The sequence below is a fragment of the Salmo salar genome, chromosome 05 (assembly GCF_965601325.2).
Source record: "Salmo salar chromosome 05, fSalSal1, whole genome shotgun sequence".
Classification (NCBI taxonomy): domain Eukaryota; kingdom Metazoa; phylum Chordata; class Actinopteri; order Salmoniformes; family Salmonidae; genus Salmo; species Salmo salar.
The window spans coordinates 20524053-20540881 of NC_138295.1; the positions used below are offsets into that span (position 1 = coordinate 20524053).

At 38.0% G+C, this 16829-nt stretch overlaps 2 protein-coding genes across 2 annotated transcripts; one reads left to right on the forward strand and one right to left on the reverse strand.

The window, feature by feature from the left end:
* The first annotated feature begins 2653 nt into the window (after nt 1-2653).
* ang1 (Angiogenin-1) lies at nt 2654-4686 on the forward strand. The gene is made up of 3 exons (NM_001141089.2): nt 2654-2719; nt 3010-3048; nt 4011-4686. The coding sequence occupies exon 3, from the start codon at nt 4019-4021 to the stop codon at nt 4454-4456; it is 438 nt and encodes a 145-aa protein (NP_001134561.1). The 5' UTR covers nt 2654-2719; nt 3010-3048; nt 4011-4018; the 3' UTR covers nt 4457-4686.
* A 2562-nt stretch (nt 4687-7248) lies between these two features.
* On the reverse strand, nt 7249-12519 carry LOC106604505 (signal-regulatory protein beta-2-like). Its single transcript, XM_082974967.1, is given in 7 exon segments — nt 7249-8484; nt 9200-9256; nt 9420-9527; nt 9695-9934; nt 9937-10039; nt 10231-10604; nt 12477-12519. Coding segments are annotated over 7 exon segments (1044 nt in total). The 3' UTR covers nt 7249-8365.
* Between the last annotated feature and the right edge of the window lie 4310 nt (nt 12520-16829).

Consider the following 16829-nt stretch of genomic DNA (forward strand, 5'->3'; position numbering starts at 1 on the left):
TGTTGGTTTGGTTCCAAATAATCCATAGTTATATCCAAATAGCGGCGTTTTGTTCGTGCGTTCAAGACACTATCCGAATGGTAAAGAAGGGTGACGAGCACGACGCATTTCGTGACAAAAAATGTCTAAATATTCAATTACCGTACTTCGAAGCATGTCAACTGCTGTTTAAAATAAATTTTTATGCCATTTTTCTCGTAGAAAAGCGATAATATTCCGACAGGGAATCTCCTTTTCGGCAAACAGAGGAAAAAATCCCAAAGGCGGGGGCGGTCGGGGTCACGAGCATAAGCCCAGTGTCCCTTGATCGGCCACTTGAGAAAGGCGATAATGTGTTTCAGCCTGGGGCTGGAATGACGACATTCTGTTTTTTCCCGGGCTCTGAGCGCCTATGGACGACGTGGGAAGTGTCACGTTAGAGCAGAGATCCTTAGTAAATGATAGAGATGGAAAAGAAGTTCAAGAAATGGTCAGACAGGCCACTTCCTGTAAAGGAATCTCTCAGGTTTTGACCTGCCATTTGAGTTCTGTTATACTCACAGACACCATTCAAACAGTTTTAGAAAATGTAGGGTGTTTTCTATCCATATGTAATAAGTATATGCATATTCTAGTTACTGGGTAGGAGTGGTAACCAGATTAAATCGGGTATATTTTTTATCCAGCCGTGTCAATACTGCCCCCTAGCCCTAACAGGTTTTAAGGGAAAAAGTACATTTTGTGTGCACTACGTCATCAAGCACTGGTTTTTATCTGCAAAAAGTACATTTGGTGGAAACACACCACTGGTGGGAAAATGTGCATACTTTCTTTATGCAGATTTTAGAATGTGAACATTTTCATACCGCTGCTACAACCTAAGACATAAACTACTGGAATGTAAGAAAATTCATAGAACTTACTACACTCCTGCCAGAATGAATGTAATGCACCCAGAAATGTCACATCTCTGTTGGAGAAGCAAAAAACCCAAAGCAACCGTATTACATATGCTGTGGTCTAATGGTAAACTGACACCACTTTGGGATAATGTATGACCCATCATTTCATTGTGTCTAGGAATTTATATCCATCGATCTTCATGACTATGTCTGTTGGGAAATGTAAATGTTGGTGATTAACATCAGAGAACATTTAGTAATGTAGGTCTAATTGCTGCAAAAAAAGGTATAGTCATCAGTTGGAAAGCCTCATTTTCACCCTCAATAACAAACTGGAGGACTGAACTATCTACAGCTACATACCATTGGATTTTGTATATTCTAAAATTGAACAAAAAACAGAAGTGTTTGACTAAATTTGGAAATCACATGTTGATTACCTTGGGGAATGTGTTGTATAGTAGGTGTTTAATTTTTGTGTTGCTCTGTTTGTGGCATGCTGTGTGAATATATCCGTTTTTTTATTGTCAATTTATACAAATTTAAAAAAAGAAAATGTAGAATTCTATTTCACATATCCTAAATTTAACTATGATTTGGTGAATTGGATGATGTCATTTCGAAGTCAATAAAAAAACGTGGATTCTGGATATTCAAATTCTGTCACGCTGTCCCAGCGTATTCTCTTTTTAATTAGAATGCTTCTTGGCACATCATACCCATATTATAATGCCAATTCTTTGGAAGTGTGTCCGCTATACAGTATGTTTGTGATGATGCAAATTCTCTGAAACTGGTTTAGCTATATTTTATGTACTGTTAGGTTCTTAATGAACCTTATAACATTTCATGGACAATTAGTAAAACTCAAACCAGGTTTATTAACTCATTGGGTCATATAGCTGCACAGACAAGGAACATATTCACACCAGCACTGGTATTTAACCCTTTATCCTATGCTGAGCCCCTTATTACACATCTGAACAGCCAATACACCTCTGTTGCTATCCAGTAGATTAGTGATATATGTTGTTCCTCACTTCATCTTAACCTGACCTCTGCCCAAATTGCTCACTCCTCCGCAGCTCACAGCTGTCATGTTGATTCGTACTAAACTGTGTCTCTTCTCTGCTCCCATAGGATCACTGAGGTCTGACAATAACATATCCTGGTAGAATGTAAACATTCTACATTCTCCTCTCTCCTTCAGTGACATGAAAAAGGATATTTCATATTTTCAAGTTTAAAAGTCAGAACAGAACAGTACGATGATTCTAATTCTCTGGAACTCTGTCCTCTATATGTTGTTTGCGATGATGTCACTTCTCTGAAACTGGTTCTATTTTTTGGGACATGATGCCAATTCTCTGGAACTGTATGGGAATCCATTTCACTTCTTAGGAAAAGCCCCCTTTTTTCATTTTTCACCTAAAATGACATACCCAAATCTAACTGCCTGTAGCTCAGGCCCTGAAGGAAGGATATGCATATTCTTGGTACCATTTCAAAGGAAAGTATTTTGTGTGTGGCTCAAAACTTTTTCTGCCATTGTTTATTATGCTGCATTCAATGTGTAGTGTAGTATAGTGGTTTTGATGCATATCCGCTTTTTTGATAGTTTGCCTCACCAACATTATCATGTTCAAATCGCCACTGGGAACAGTGTCTGTTGTATTTACAATATTTTTTTTAATATTGATTTTACTATTTGAAATGAGAACGTCCCTCTTCAGCATATGTATATAAATCAAGCAGGTTTGGTACCTTCTACCATACTCTGGGAGACAGAGGCCATAACCATCAAGATAAGACCACACAAGAAGGCTCACTGCAGACAGGTAAGATTGACTTGATTGTTTCTAGGGTTGTGTTGCGCTGTCCGCCAGAAAAGTTGAAAAGACGAATCGGTCAACCAACTGAAAATGTAGAACAGCATTTCTACCGAATCATTTCTCCCCACCCCAACACTGTCAGACATGCATTTTATGAGTTTTGATTTGAAGGCACCCTGATATGAAATCTCTCTTGATTGACTGTGGCAGATATTTGGGGAAGACTTGACTGTTAATAGTTAAAAAGCTAATAGTTCATTTTAAACCCTTTTAATCCATGCAATGTTTTACCACAGGTGTCCAGGGTGACCAACATCTAAGTTCATCACAAACAGGTAAAATGTAATTGCCTGAGCATTACAGTGCTAGAGCATTAAAGAATAGCTCTGTATCTGAAGATTGCTGTCTTTGATTAATGCTGTATTGTATCTGTAGAGATATTTGAGAGGACAGAAAACAACTAACCAGTTACATCAAAGGCCATTGAAACCAGTTCTCGCTCTAGTAAAATATTGCCACATCTTTGTAACCAACATATGATTTCAATTATATAATGTAGATCATGTTTGTGTAATTTACAGTATATATAATTTGGAATATGATGGCTCTACTTCCTCTATCTTAGTATGTAACTGTTTTTAACACAGTGCATTGCTGTAAATCACATGTTGTCTTGTTTTTGGTATAAATTAATTGTTTGAGATACAAAGCAGTTTTAACTCTCCCCTTTAACTCTCCCCTTTTAAGAAAATATACAGAACCTTAATGTGAGGGGAAGGGGTGGGTGCTACATTTACTATGGAATGTTGCTGGTATGCATACTGCATTTACTGGAAGATGGCAAACATAGTATTGTACTGTATGCATCCATCTACCACCCTGTCTGACGGATCTCTCTTGTTTCTCCATTTAGTGAAGATAGTAGTAATATACATCTACCACCCTGTCTGACTGATCTCTCTTGTTTCTCCATTTAGTGAAGATAGTAGTAATATACATCTACCACCCTGTCTGACTGATCTCTCTTGTTTCTCAATTTAGTGAAGATAGTAGTAATATACATCTACCACCCTGTCTGACTCATCTCTCTTGTTTCTCCATTTAGTGAAGATAGTAGTAATATACATCTACCACCCTGTCTGACTCATCTCTCTTGTTTCTCCATTTAGTGAAGATAGTAGTAATATACATCTACCACACTGTCTGACTGATCTCTCTTGTTTCTCCATTTAGTGAAGATATTAGTAATATACATCAACCACCATGTCTGACTCATCTCTCCTGTTTCTCCATTAAGACCAAGTCATGACGTTCCAGAAGGCTTTCCTGTTCCTGTTGTTGCTGTGTGCTACAGTGATGGCCGACGTCAACCAACAATATAATCACTTCCTAAAACAACACGTCGATGGGGAAATGACGACCCTGAAGTGTAAGAGTCAGATGGAAATCTTGAATTTGAACAGGCCTGATAGAAAATGCAAATTGAAGAACACCTTCATCTTGGCCAATCCAGATCAGGTCCAAGCCATCTGCACTGGTGGTGGCACACTGAAGGGAAACAATCTGGTTCAAAGCAACAAACCCTTCAGTGTAGTCATATGTACACATACAGGTGGGGAGTCCCATCCCAATTGTACATACAAGGGATCTTCGGCCACTAAGAAAGTTATCATTGCTTGTGATGGAAAATTTCCAGTGCACTATGATGGTGATGTTGATATTGGCATCACGGATGGAAAGTGAATACATATGAAAGGTGTGTCACCGCTAAATGTAAGCACAACTGGAGACATGTTACTGACAAGGCAGTGGTACTGTAGCTAGCAAATGAGTGTAGGAGTGTTTGCTCACAACTAGATCTCTGCTAACAATTGCAACACTGTCTCCAAAACTGCAGGTTTCCTGTAATGTCTACTTTCCAAGCGTAACTCAACTAAACTGCTTTGTGAAATAAAATAACAAAGTTGTCACTCAAATTTTTGTGTCCTGTTTTGTTTTTCGGTATGGGGATTTTCGACCAATCGTACTGTTTCGATAAGTTTACATGAGCTGCAACCATGGATATCTCTAGAAAAATATGCTGGGAAAGACCTTCGTATTTCCTGGATCAAGTCCCATACTGGTTTAGAATGTGTTTCAAGATTATATCATCAAATTCATGAAAACGTGTTCATTTAAAATATTATATTGATATTTGTGGATTAAATTATAAGCATTTTATTACCAAATGTCTCTGACTGACACTTTGCCATCTAATAGAAGCCTAACCTCAAAGTGCTTAACCTCTATGGGCTAGGTGGGACGCTTGCGTCCCACCTACTCAACAGCCAGTGTAATCCCGTGGCGCGATATTCAAATACCTTAGAAATGCTATTACTTCAATTTCTCAAACATATGACTATTTTACACCATTTTAAAGACAAGACTCTCGTTAATCTAACCACACTCTCCGATTTCAAAAAGGCTTTACAACGAAAGCAAAACATTAGATTATGTCAGCAGAGTACCCAGCCAGAAATAATCAGACACCCATTTTTCAAGCTAGCATATAATGTCACAAAAACCAAAACCACAGCTAAATGCAGCACTAACCTTTGATGATCTTCATCAGATGACACTCCTAGGACATTATGTTATACAATACATGCTTGTTTTGTTCAATCAAGTTCATATTTATATAAAAAAAACAGCTTTTTACATTAGCATGTGACTAGCATTCCCACCGAACACTTCCGGTGAATTTACGAAATTACTCACGATAAACGTTCACAAAAAAATAACAATTATTTTAAGAATTATAGATACAGAACTCCTTTATGCAATCGCTATGTCCGATTTTAAAATAGCTTTTCGGTGAAAGCACATTTTGCAATATTCTGAGTAGATAGCCCGGCCATCACAGGCTAGCTATTTAGACACCCACCAAGTGTGGTACTCACCAAACTCAGAATTACTATTAGAAAAATTGGATTTCCTTTGCTGTTCTTAGTCAGAATGCACTCCCAGGACTTCTACTTCAATAACAAATGTTGGTTTGGTTCCAAATAATCCATAGTTATATCCAAATAGCGGCGTTTTGTTCGTGCGTTCAAGACACTATCCGAATGGTAAAGAAGGGTGACGAGCACGACGCATTTCGTGACAAAAAATGTCTAAATATTCAATTACCTTACTTCGAAGCATGTCAACTGCTGTTTAAAATAAATTTTTATGCCATTTTTCTCGTAAAAAAGCAATAATATTTTGACCGGGAGTGGTGGTTTTCGTTCAAAGAGAGGGAAAATAAAAACATCTCGTGCCCTCGTGCACGTGCCCCAGTCTAATGGTCCTCTGACAGGCCACTATCCAAACGCGCTAATGTGTTTCAGCCTGGGGCTGCCTCGATATCATTCAGCTTTTTCCCGGGTTCTGAGAGCCTATGGAGCCGTAGAAAGTGTCACGTTACAGCAAAGATCCTTAGTCTTCAATAAAAAGAGCCAAGATGAACAAGAACTTGTCAGACAGGCCACTTCCTGTTCAGAATCTTCTCAGGTTTTTGCCTGCCATATGAGTTCTGTTATACTCACAGACACCATTCAAACAGTTTTAGAAACTTTCGGGTGTTTTCTATCCAAAGCCAATAATTATATGCATATTCTAGTTACTGGGCAGGAGTAGTAACCAGATTAAATCGGGTACGTTTTTTATCCGGCCGTGTAAATACTGCCCCCTACCCCCAACAGGTTAAACAACTTCTTCCGTGGTGCCCCAAATCCTCATGAGTTAATTGTTACATTTTTGATCTAATCAGGTAACAACTACGGATACGCCCCTTTTTTAAAATGTATGCGTAAAATGACACACCCAAATCTAACTGCCTGTAGCTCAGGCCCTGAAGCAAGGATATGTATTTTCTTAGTAGCATTTGAAAGGAAACACTGAAGTTTGTGGAAATGTGATTGGAATGTAGGAGAATAACACATTTGATCTGGAAAAAGATAATACAAAGAAAAAATGAACCTTTTTTTTGTACCATCATCTTCGAAATGCAAGAGAAAGGCCATAGTGTATTATTCCAGCCCGGGTGCAATTTAGATTTTGGCCACTAGATGGCACCAGTGTATGTGCAAAGTTTTAGACTGACCCAATGAACCATTGCATTTCTGTTCAAAATGTTGTATCAAGACTGCCCAAATGTGCCTAATTTTATGTTCAAAACTGTGCACTCTCCTCAAACAATAGCATGGCATTCTTTCAATGTAATAGCTACTGTAAATTGGCCAATGCAGTTAGATTAATAAAAATATAAGCTTTCTGGCAATATCAGATATGTCTATGTCCTGGGAAATGTTCTTGGTACTTACAACCTCATGCTAATCACATTAGCCTACGTTAGCTCAACTGTCCCACAGGGGACCCACCAATCCTGAAGAGGTGTTAAATAAATAACAGTCATCAGATTAATTAAATTAAAGTCACAATATCACATTTTGATGTTATACAGTGTTTGTTTACAATAACATTGTTTACAAACAAAAGAGTAAAACAAGCTCATGTGATATCAAAAAGCTACAGTATTTTATTTAAGAATCATTTTCTATTAACTTGAACTTGACTTGAATTAACTTGAATTGAATCCCAGACTGTCCCTTTTAACACAATGCACACTTCCGTAAATAACAAGCACTCTCCTACATGAGCCACCATGATTTGAAAATAACAACTTAAAATATAATATTCAGACACTACCAATATCTAATTTTTTTCCTTTGCCAAACATGATCTCTGTGGAAAAAGTTAAACATTTCCTGTTCCATTTCCAACCAATAAGCAGTTAGTGTAATCAAAAGACCGGTGATATGTATCTGGGACTATAGTTCTCTTACTGTAATCTGTTGGCTGAATGCTTTAGGCTTACTAATTGATACCATACCGATGTCATATATCTCTATTTGACCATAATGCCTTTTGCATGGTTTACTAGGCCAAACTCTATGAGGAGTAACCCACCCATCCTAGTTTGCCTCTCCTCAGTAAGATCTTAGCACAATCTCCTATGTAAATTGACTTCATGAAGTTAAATGATTACCTTAGAGATATACAAAAATAGGAATTTACATAATGGTATAAAAATGCTGCTTATGACTTGAATCATGAATAAAATGGTTTTATCAATAAATTGACGATGACGGACGGTAAGAATTTGAGCTCTTGTGAAATTAATAACAAACAAAAGACACTACTCTAGAAATATTCAGTGATATAAATTCTAATGATAATACTACGACATTCATTCATAGTTACAATTACATGCGTGATAATGTATGGAACAAAAATGATTTAGCACATATCAACCCCATACAATAAGGTTCCATTCAACGTTTTACTCAATGTTACCAACATATACATAGACATATAAAGATGAAAACCCTCCTGCTACTAGTTGACATCAGCTAGCTCAGAATAAGTTGACCACTCCAGAAGACAATTTGAGCAGAAACATGGTTGTAATTCCATTGTGTAAGGTATTGTATTGGGAAATTGTATTTTAAATTTGTAAAATTTCATACAAGAGCAATATCCTGAGATTGTTTTTACCAAAACTCTTACATTTTGTCTAAATTGAGACACTTGACTGACATAATTTTGTCCATGCTGTATCTGAAACAAAGTTCACTCCCAGTCTGAGTACCTGACATCAGAGTACACACTCTCCTGTGGTGTCTCTCTCTTCTTTCTTCCTCTTTTAGTTTTCCTCTCAGAGAAATGCAATGCAGCATAATTTAACATATCTGTGTTTGGGACCTAAGGAATAGAGTACAGTAAATAATGACTCTATTGTACACAATAACAGAAAAGTCAAAATAATAACATAATATGTTCAAGGGAAATGTGCATTCTGAGGCTAGGATTCAATTCATAGCACAGGGCCCTGGACCGCCGACACTGCAGATTTTTTGTCAAGCGTGCTATAACACAGATCTAACGTGGATCAGATTTTAATGTCATGTTTTATGCTACTTGTTAATGACAGGCTTTGGCAATGCAAAACCAACGTTTTAATAAAACAAAAACATTTCTAAAGTATTTACTTTTTAATGACCAATACCAAAACAGATTTTTTCAGCATGTTGACATTGTTCAATATAATATTTTAAGTTAGTCTACAGATTTCTGGACAATACATAAGCTAGTGAATATGAGGGTAATTTAACATCTTAAAGCCAAACATCTAAAATATACCTATACGTTGAAATAAAACTATCAACCACAATTTGGATCAACTGAGAGTTGGCCAAATAACAGAGGCAGGTTATAATTAACAACATATTTAAATACAGGTTTTCTTTATGACACACAACAGTGCCGCAATATCTCATGAGTTTCTGCTGTAGTTTGTGATTTATTCACAAATTCTTCACATACAGACTAATATACACACTCGTGTAACAGGCAATGTACCTCTTGTTTTCACACATTGGATAATATAGATGTTACATACCTGACCACTTGACTGCTCTGATGAGAGGTTATCATCATGGTGAATATGCTGAGAGACACTTGCTGTATCAACAGATAGAAACCCAAGCATGAAAATGGAGATTGAATAGACAGTATAACATTCAACAGTGTCAGCCAATGAGGTGAAATTTTACTTTTAAATAATCATTGCTAACACATTTGACACAAAACAATAGATATGTACTGCATGTCGAAAATTACTTACCTTTACAATGATCACATGGTTGTCTCTTGTTTTTGGTACAAGCGAGAATAAAAATCACAGTCACACACACAGCCACTGCTGCTCCCAAGCTGAGGACAATGGGATCCACTGTGTTTCCTGGTACAAACATGTTTTTTTGATTGATGTTAAGCATGCATAGTTGATAACACAATTTATTTTGCTTTGACCCATTTAAACAAATTAATGGTATCTATAAAATATGCTTGACTGTTTGCATAAAGATTTTCAAGAGTAAGGTATTTTTTCAATTTAACAAGATGTTGTACCTTTAATGGTGTTAAGTTTGGTTCCGTCGCCAAACAGGATCTCCCCGCATGTGACCACAGCACAGTAGTAAGTCCCAGCATCAGAGGGGCTGAGGTTGTTCTTGGAGAGGCTGTAGACACAGCTCTGTGTAGGAGAGGGAGTCTCAGGGCTCTTCTTACACTCATCACTCCTGTTCCCAGGGGTGTAAATGACTCCTGGATGGGATTCTCCTGATCCGGCTCTGAACCGTAAACCCTGTGTTCTCCTGTACAGGTCTCAGAGAGTACTGTACACTGTAGAGTCACAGAGTCTCCTGGAGGGACTGGGTCAGACTCTGCCTGTTGTTCTACAGTCTGGTAGTGTGACCTCTTCTGACTTACACCTAAATTATGTTGTTTTTATGGAAGAAATGTAAGTGTCACGTGAATACACAATTATTGCAGTTTGGCTCTCTAGAATCATATGTATGCAACACACGCATCATCTATAACTATGGATAACTTAACAAAACTGTTGTGATAAACATTGAGATAAATCATATTACTGAAACAAAATGACCTTTTACAGACAAAAATGTTCCATTTCTAAACTTAATTTCATACACTGTTCCTATTCCACAGAAGTATGCTGCCTCATCTGATCTGCTGATATTGTTGATGATGAGAAGATATCCAACTTTTACTTTCTCCACTGTGAAACGTATGTTGTTAAACTCTCCATTAAGAACAAAATGTGCAGATTTTTTCTTTTCTACAGTTGCCACAATTTGGGGCATTTGACCAGCAGTTTGCTTGTACCAGTACAGCCATTGGAAATAATCAATTGTCTCTGAGAAGAAACATGGAAGAGATACAGACTCTCCGAGCTGAGCTGTGCTCAGTGGAATTTGCAGAGGAACTTCTTCAGAGTGAATCAGGGCTACACGAAAATAGAAAGAAATCAGTTTGTCAGCTATGTTATCCATTCCATCAAACAATGAAAATATATATATATAAAGTTGAAATCGGAAGTTTACAAACACTTAGGTTTGAGACATTAAAACTCGTTTTCAACCACTCCACAAATTTCTTGTTAACAAACTCTAGTTTGGCAAGTCGGTTAGGATATCTACTTTGTGCATGACACAAGTAATTTTTTCAACAATTGTTTACAGACAGATTATTTCACTTATAATTCACAGTATCACAATTCCAGTGCATCAGAAGTTTACATACAATAAGTTGACTGTGCCTTTAAACAGCTTGGAAAATTCCAAAAAATGATGTCATGGCTTTAGAAGCTTCTGATAAGCTAACTGACATCATTTGAGTCAATTGGAGGTGTACCTGTAGATGTATTCTAAGGTCTACCTTCAAACTCAATGCCTCTTTGCTTGACATCATGGGAAAATCAAAAGAAAACAGAAACATTGTGGACCTCCACAATTCTGGTTCATCCTTGGGAGCAATTTACAAATGCCTGAAGATACCACGTTCATCTGTACAAACAATAGTACGCAAGTATAAACACCATGGGACCATGTCTGCTAGAGATGAACGTATTTTGGTGAAAAAAATGCAAATTAGTCCCAGAACAATAGCAAAGGACCTTGTGAAGATGCTGGAGGAAACGGGTAGAAAAGTATCTATATCCACAGTAAAATGAGTCCTATATCGACATAACCTGAAAGGCCGCTCAGCAAGGAAGAAGCCACTGCTCCAAAACCGCCATAAAAAGCCAGACTACGGTTTGCAACTGCACATGAGGACAAAGATCGTACTTTTTGGAGAAATATCCTCTGGTCTGATGAAACAAAAATAGAACCGTTTGGCCATAATGACCATAGTTATGTTTGGAGGAAAAAAGGGGAGGCTTGCAAGCCGAAGAACATCATCCCAACCATGAAGCACGGCGGTGACAGTATCATGTTGTGGGGGTGCTTTGCTGCAGGAGGGACTGGTGCACTTCACAAAATAGATGGCATCATGAAGGAGGAAAATTACATGGATATATTGAAGCAACATCTCAAGACATCAGTCAGGAAGTTAAAGCTTGGTCGCAAATGTGTCTTCCAAATGGACAATGACCCCAAGCATAGTTCCAAAGTTCCAAAGTTGTGGCAAAATGGAGTGGCCATCACAAAGCCCTGACCTCCATCCTATAGAAAAACTGTGGGTAGAACTGAAAAAGTGTGTGCGAGCAAGGAGGCCTACAAACCTGACTCAGTTACACCAGCTCTGTCTGGAGGAATGGGCCAAAATTCACCCAACGTATTATGGGAAGCTTGTGGAAGACTACCAGAAATGTTTGACCCAAGTTAAACAATTTAAAGGCAATGCTACCAAATACTACTTGAGTGTATGTAAACTTCTGACCAACTGGGAATGTGATGAAAGAAATAAAAGCTGAAATAAATCACTCTCTACTATCATTCTGACATTTCACATTCTTAAAATAAACTGGTGATCCTAACTGACCTAAGACAGGGAATATTTACTAGGATTAAATGTCTGGAATTGTGAAAAACTGAGTTTAAATGTATTTGGCTATGGTGTATGTTCACTTCCGACTTCAACTGTGTGTGTGTGTGTGTGTATATATATATATATATATATATATATGATATAAATTATAAATACTGTCATTAAATATTTGCACCTGAATTTCCCACAACTATATTGCCATCGTAATTGCATCATACTGAATCTGAAGACATAACTTTTCAATCAGACATAATTATATGATCAGTTTGAAATGTTTTTATCCAATAAGACAGTACAGTATGGGACAGTTGGTTAAAGTGGTACTTACAGATTTGACTGACTAACATCCAAACAAGGTTGATTCTGATCATCTTGACGTGTTGTAACAACAGTTGGTCTACAGTCCCCAAATGAAGTGACTGGTGAGAGCAGACGTATACATGTAGGCTGGTTTGAATTCTAAGAATTACCTGATTGGTTGGAAAAAACTAAAGTTCAACATTTCCTGTTCCATTTCCAACCAATAAGCGGTTAGCGTAATCAAAAGACCAGTGATAATGCTAATCTTACTGTAATCTGTTGGCTGAATGCTTTAGGCTTACTAATTGATACCATACTTATGTCATATGTCAATTTGATCATAATGCCTTATGCACGGTTTACTTGGCCTACCTATATGAGGAGACGCCCACCCATCTTAGTTTGCCTCTCCTCAGTAAGATTTTTGCATAATCTTCTATGTAAATTAACTTCATAAAGTTACATTATTGCGTTAAAGAGATATTATACAAAATATGAATTTATTTGATGGCATAAAAGTTTTAATTTTATTTTTATTTTTTATTTCATTTCACTTCACTTTTGTTTAACCAGGTAGGCCAGTTGAGAACAAGTTCTCATTTACAAATACGACCTGGCCAAGATAAAGCAAAGCAGTGCGACAAAAAACAACAGAGTTACACAAACAAACGTACAGTCAATAACACAATGGAAAGATCTATGTACAGTGTGTGCAAATGTAGAAGAGTAGGGAGGTAAGGCAATAAATTGGCCATAGTGGCGAAATAATTACTATTTAGCATTAACACTGGAGTGATAGATGTACAGATGATGATGTGCAAGTAGAGATACTGGGGTGCAAAAGAGCAAGAGGATAAGTAACAATATGGGGATGAGGTAGTTGGGTGTGCTATTTACAGAATGGCTGTGTACAGGTACAGTGATCTGCAAGCTGCTCTGACATCTGATGCTTAAAGTTAGAGGGACATAAGGCTCCAGCTTCAGTGATTTTTTGCAATCCGTTCCAGTCAATGGCAGTAAAGAACTGGAAGGAAAGTCTGCCAAAAGAAGTGTTGGCTTTGGGGGTGACCAGTGAAATATACCAGCTGGAGCGCGTGCTACTGGTGGATGTTGCTATGGTGACCAGTGAGCTGAGATAAGGTGGGGCTTTACCTAGCATAGACTTAGAGATGACCTGGAGCCAGTGGGTTTGGCAACGAATATGTAGTGAGCCAACGAGAGCATACAGGTCGCAGTGGTGGGTAGTATATGGGGCTTTGGTGACAAAACAGGTGGCACTGTGATAGACTGCATCCAGTTTGCCGAGTAGAGTGTTGGAGGCTATTTTGTAAATGACATCGCCGAAGTCAAGGATCGGTAGGATAGTCAGTTTTATGAGGGTATGTTTGGCAGCATGAGTGAATTCTTATGACCTGAATCATGAACAATTTGTTTTATTTACACTTCAATAACAAGACACTATACTGGAAATATTCAGTGATATCAAATTATAAAGATAATACTTTAACATTTATTTATTGCTATAATTAGATGCGTGATAATGTATGGAACAAAAATTATGTTGCACATATTAACCCCATATACTATGGTTCCATTCAACATTTTACACAATGTTACCAATATGTACACTATATTTATGAACGTATGTGGACACCCCTTCAAATGAGTGGATTTGACTATTTCAGCCACACCCCATTGCTGACAGGTGTAGAAAATCGAGCACACAGCCATGCTTAGACAAACATTGGCAGTAGAATGGCCTTACTGAAGAGCTCAGTGACTTTCAAAGTGACACCGTCATAGGATGCCACCTTCCAACAAGTCAGTTAGTCAAGTTTCTGCCCTGCTAGAGCTGCCCCGGTCAAGTGCAAGTGCTGTTATTGTGAAGTGGAAACATCTAGGAACAACAACGGCTCAGCCTGCAAAGTGGAAGGCTACACAAGGTCACTGAACAGGACTACCAAGTGCTGAAAAGCATTAAAATTGTCTGTCCTTGGTTGCAACACTCACTACCAAGTTCCAAACTGCCTCTGGAAGAAATGTCAGCACAAGAACTGTTCGTCGGCAGCTTAATGAAATGGGTTTCTATGGCTGAGAAGCCATAGAAGCCTAAGATCACCATGGGCAATATCAAGCCTTGGCTAGAGTGGTGAAAAGCTTGCCACCGTTGGACTCTAGAGCAGTGTAAACACATTCTCTGGCGTGATGAATCACATATATTGATCACATATTGATGTCCGACGGACAAATCTGAGTTTGGCGGATGCCAGGAGAATGCTACCTGCCCCAATGCATACTGTCAAGTGTAAAGTTTGGTGGAGAAGACGTAATGGTCTTGGGTTGTTTTTCATGGTTCTCACTTGGCCCCTTAGTTCCAGTGAAGGGAAATCTTAACATTACTCATGCAATTACATTCTAGACGATTCTGTACTTCAACTTTGTGGCAAGAGTTTGGGGAAGTCCCTTTCCTTTTTCATCATGACAAAACCACATACACAAAGACAGATCCATACAGAAAAGCTTTCTCGAGATCGGTGTGGAAGAATTTAACTGGCCTGCACCGAGCCCTGCCGTCAACGCCTTTGGGATGATTTGAAAAGCCGACTGAGTCAAGCCTAATCACTCAACATCAGTGCCCGACCTCACTAATGCTCTTGTGGCTGAATGGAAGCAAGTCCCCGCAGCAGTGTTCCAACATCTAGTGGAAAGCCTTCCCAGAAGAGTGGAGGCTGTTATAGCAGCAAATGGGGAACCAACTCCATATTAATCTCCATGATTTTGGAATTAGATGATTGACGAGCAGGTGTTCACATACTTTTGGGCATTTAGTGTACATGGAGATTTAAAGATGCATTTCCTCATGCTACTAGTTGACATTTTTAGATTGACATTTTAGTCATTTAGCAGACGTCAGCTAGCTCAGAGTAAGTGGTCCACTCCAGAAAGCATTTTGAGCAGCAACATGTTTGTAATTTTATTAGGATATTGTATTGTAATATTGGAAAAGTTCATCAAAGAGCAATGCACTGAGATTGTAGGAGTTTTAGCTAAAACATTTTGGCTAAATAGAGATGCTTGAAAAAGATAATTTTGTTCATGCTGTATCTGAAACAAAGTTCACTCCCAGCCCGAGTACCTGACATCAGAATACACACTCTCTTGTGGTGTCTCTCTTTCTTCCTCATTTAGATTTCCTCTCAGAGAAATGCAATGCAGTGTAACATATGTGTTTGACACCTAAGTAAGAGACTACAGTAAATAATAACTCCATTGTGCACAATAACAGCAAAGTCAAAATAATAACATTAACAATAATATGTTCAAGGGATTGTGCATTCTGAGGCTAGGATTAAATTATTAGCACAGGGCGCTGGACTGGCAACAATGCAGCTTTTTTGTCAAGCGTGATATAACACAGATCTAACGTGGTTCAGAATTTAGTGTCATGTTTTTTCCTACTGGTTAACGACAGCCATAGCCTATGTAAAATCAATGTTTTAATAAAACAAAAACATGTCTAAAGCATTTACTTTTGAATGACTAATACCTAAACTGATGTTTTGAGCATGTTGATATTGTTTAATATACAGTACTATTTAAGTTACACTACATGTTTCTGGACAATAAATAAGCTAGTGAATATGAGGGTAATTTAACATCTTAAAATCATTTATTTACTAAACTAAGTAATTCACATAAAGTATACAAACAGTAATTATCATCACAAAGAATTGGTAGAGTAATGTGCCCTAGTGGGCTAAAACAGGCGTGGCTGGTGTCTTGTAGAACAATGGGTCATAAAATGTTCAGCTGAGGAGGTACACAGAGTTCATTAATATTAACAATTGAACGCTCACTCATTCGGGAACAATTGCAATCAATATATATTTACGCTCAGTGTGTCGTCGGGATCCTTGTTGGAGCGTCATTCTGTTGGAGAGTTTTGTCCGCGTTCTCTCTCTCTCTCTCAAAGCGACATTCATTAATGTCGTTATAGAATGGATGTTTCGTTGGTCTTCGCGTTCAATGATATCATTTACTTAGCTGCAGACTAATAATTAATATCAAAGACTTGTTCTTATTCTGTCGGTATCGATAGTCTAAAAGTTAACCACGTGGTATAGTTCACTTTCAGTAGAGTACTTGGATGGTCAAACCTATTGGCCAACTCGCAATGGAGTGGAGGCCGGGTCTGGAGAAATGTAAATCAGGGTGGGTTTTATAGTGACATAGAACAGCTTGTCACATGACGCCTGGTCCTGTCTGTGTCCCTGGGGGCGTGCCGATGACTGAGTTAAGCTTGGTACAGAAATATAATTCTATCACATTAATATCAGTACATAGCATCTCAATGTATTACAAATAGCTTTATCCTTATTAA

What these genes read in the sequence shown, in the direction of transcription:
- ang1 (NM_001141089.2), top strand. Translation starts at nt 4,019, where the DNA reads ATGACGTTCCAGAAGGCTTTCCTGTTCCTGTTGTTGCTGTGTGCTACA.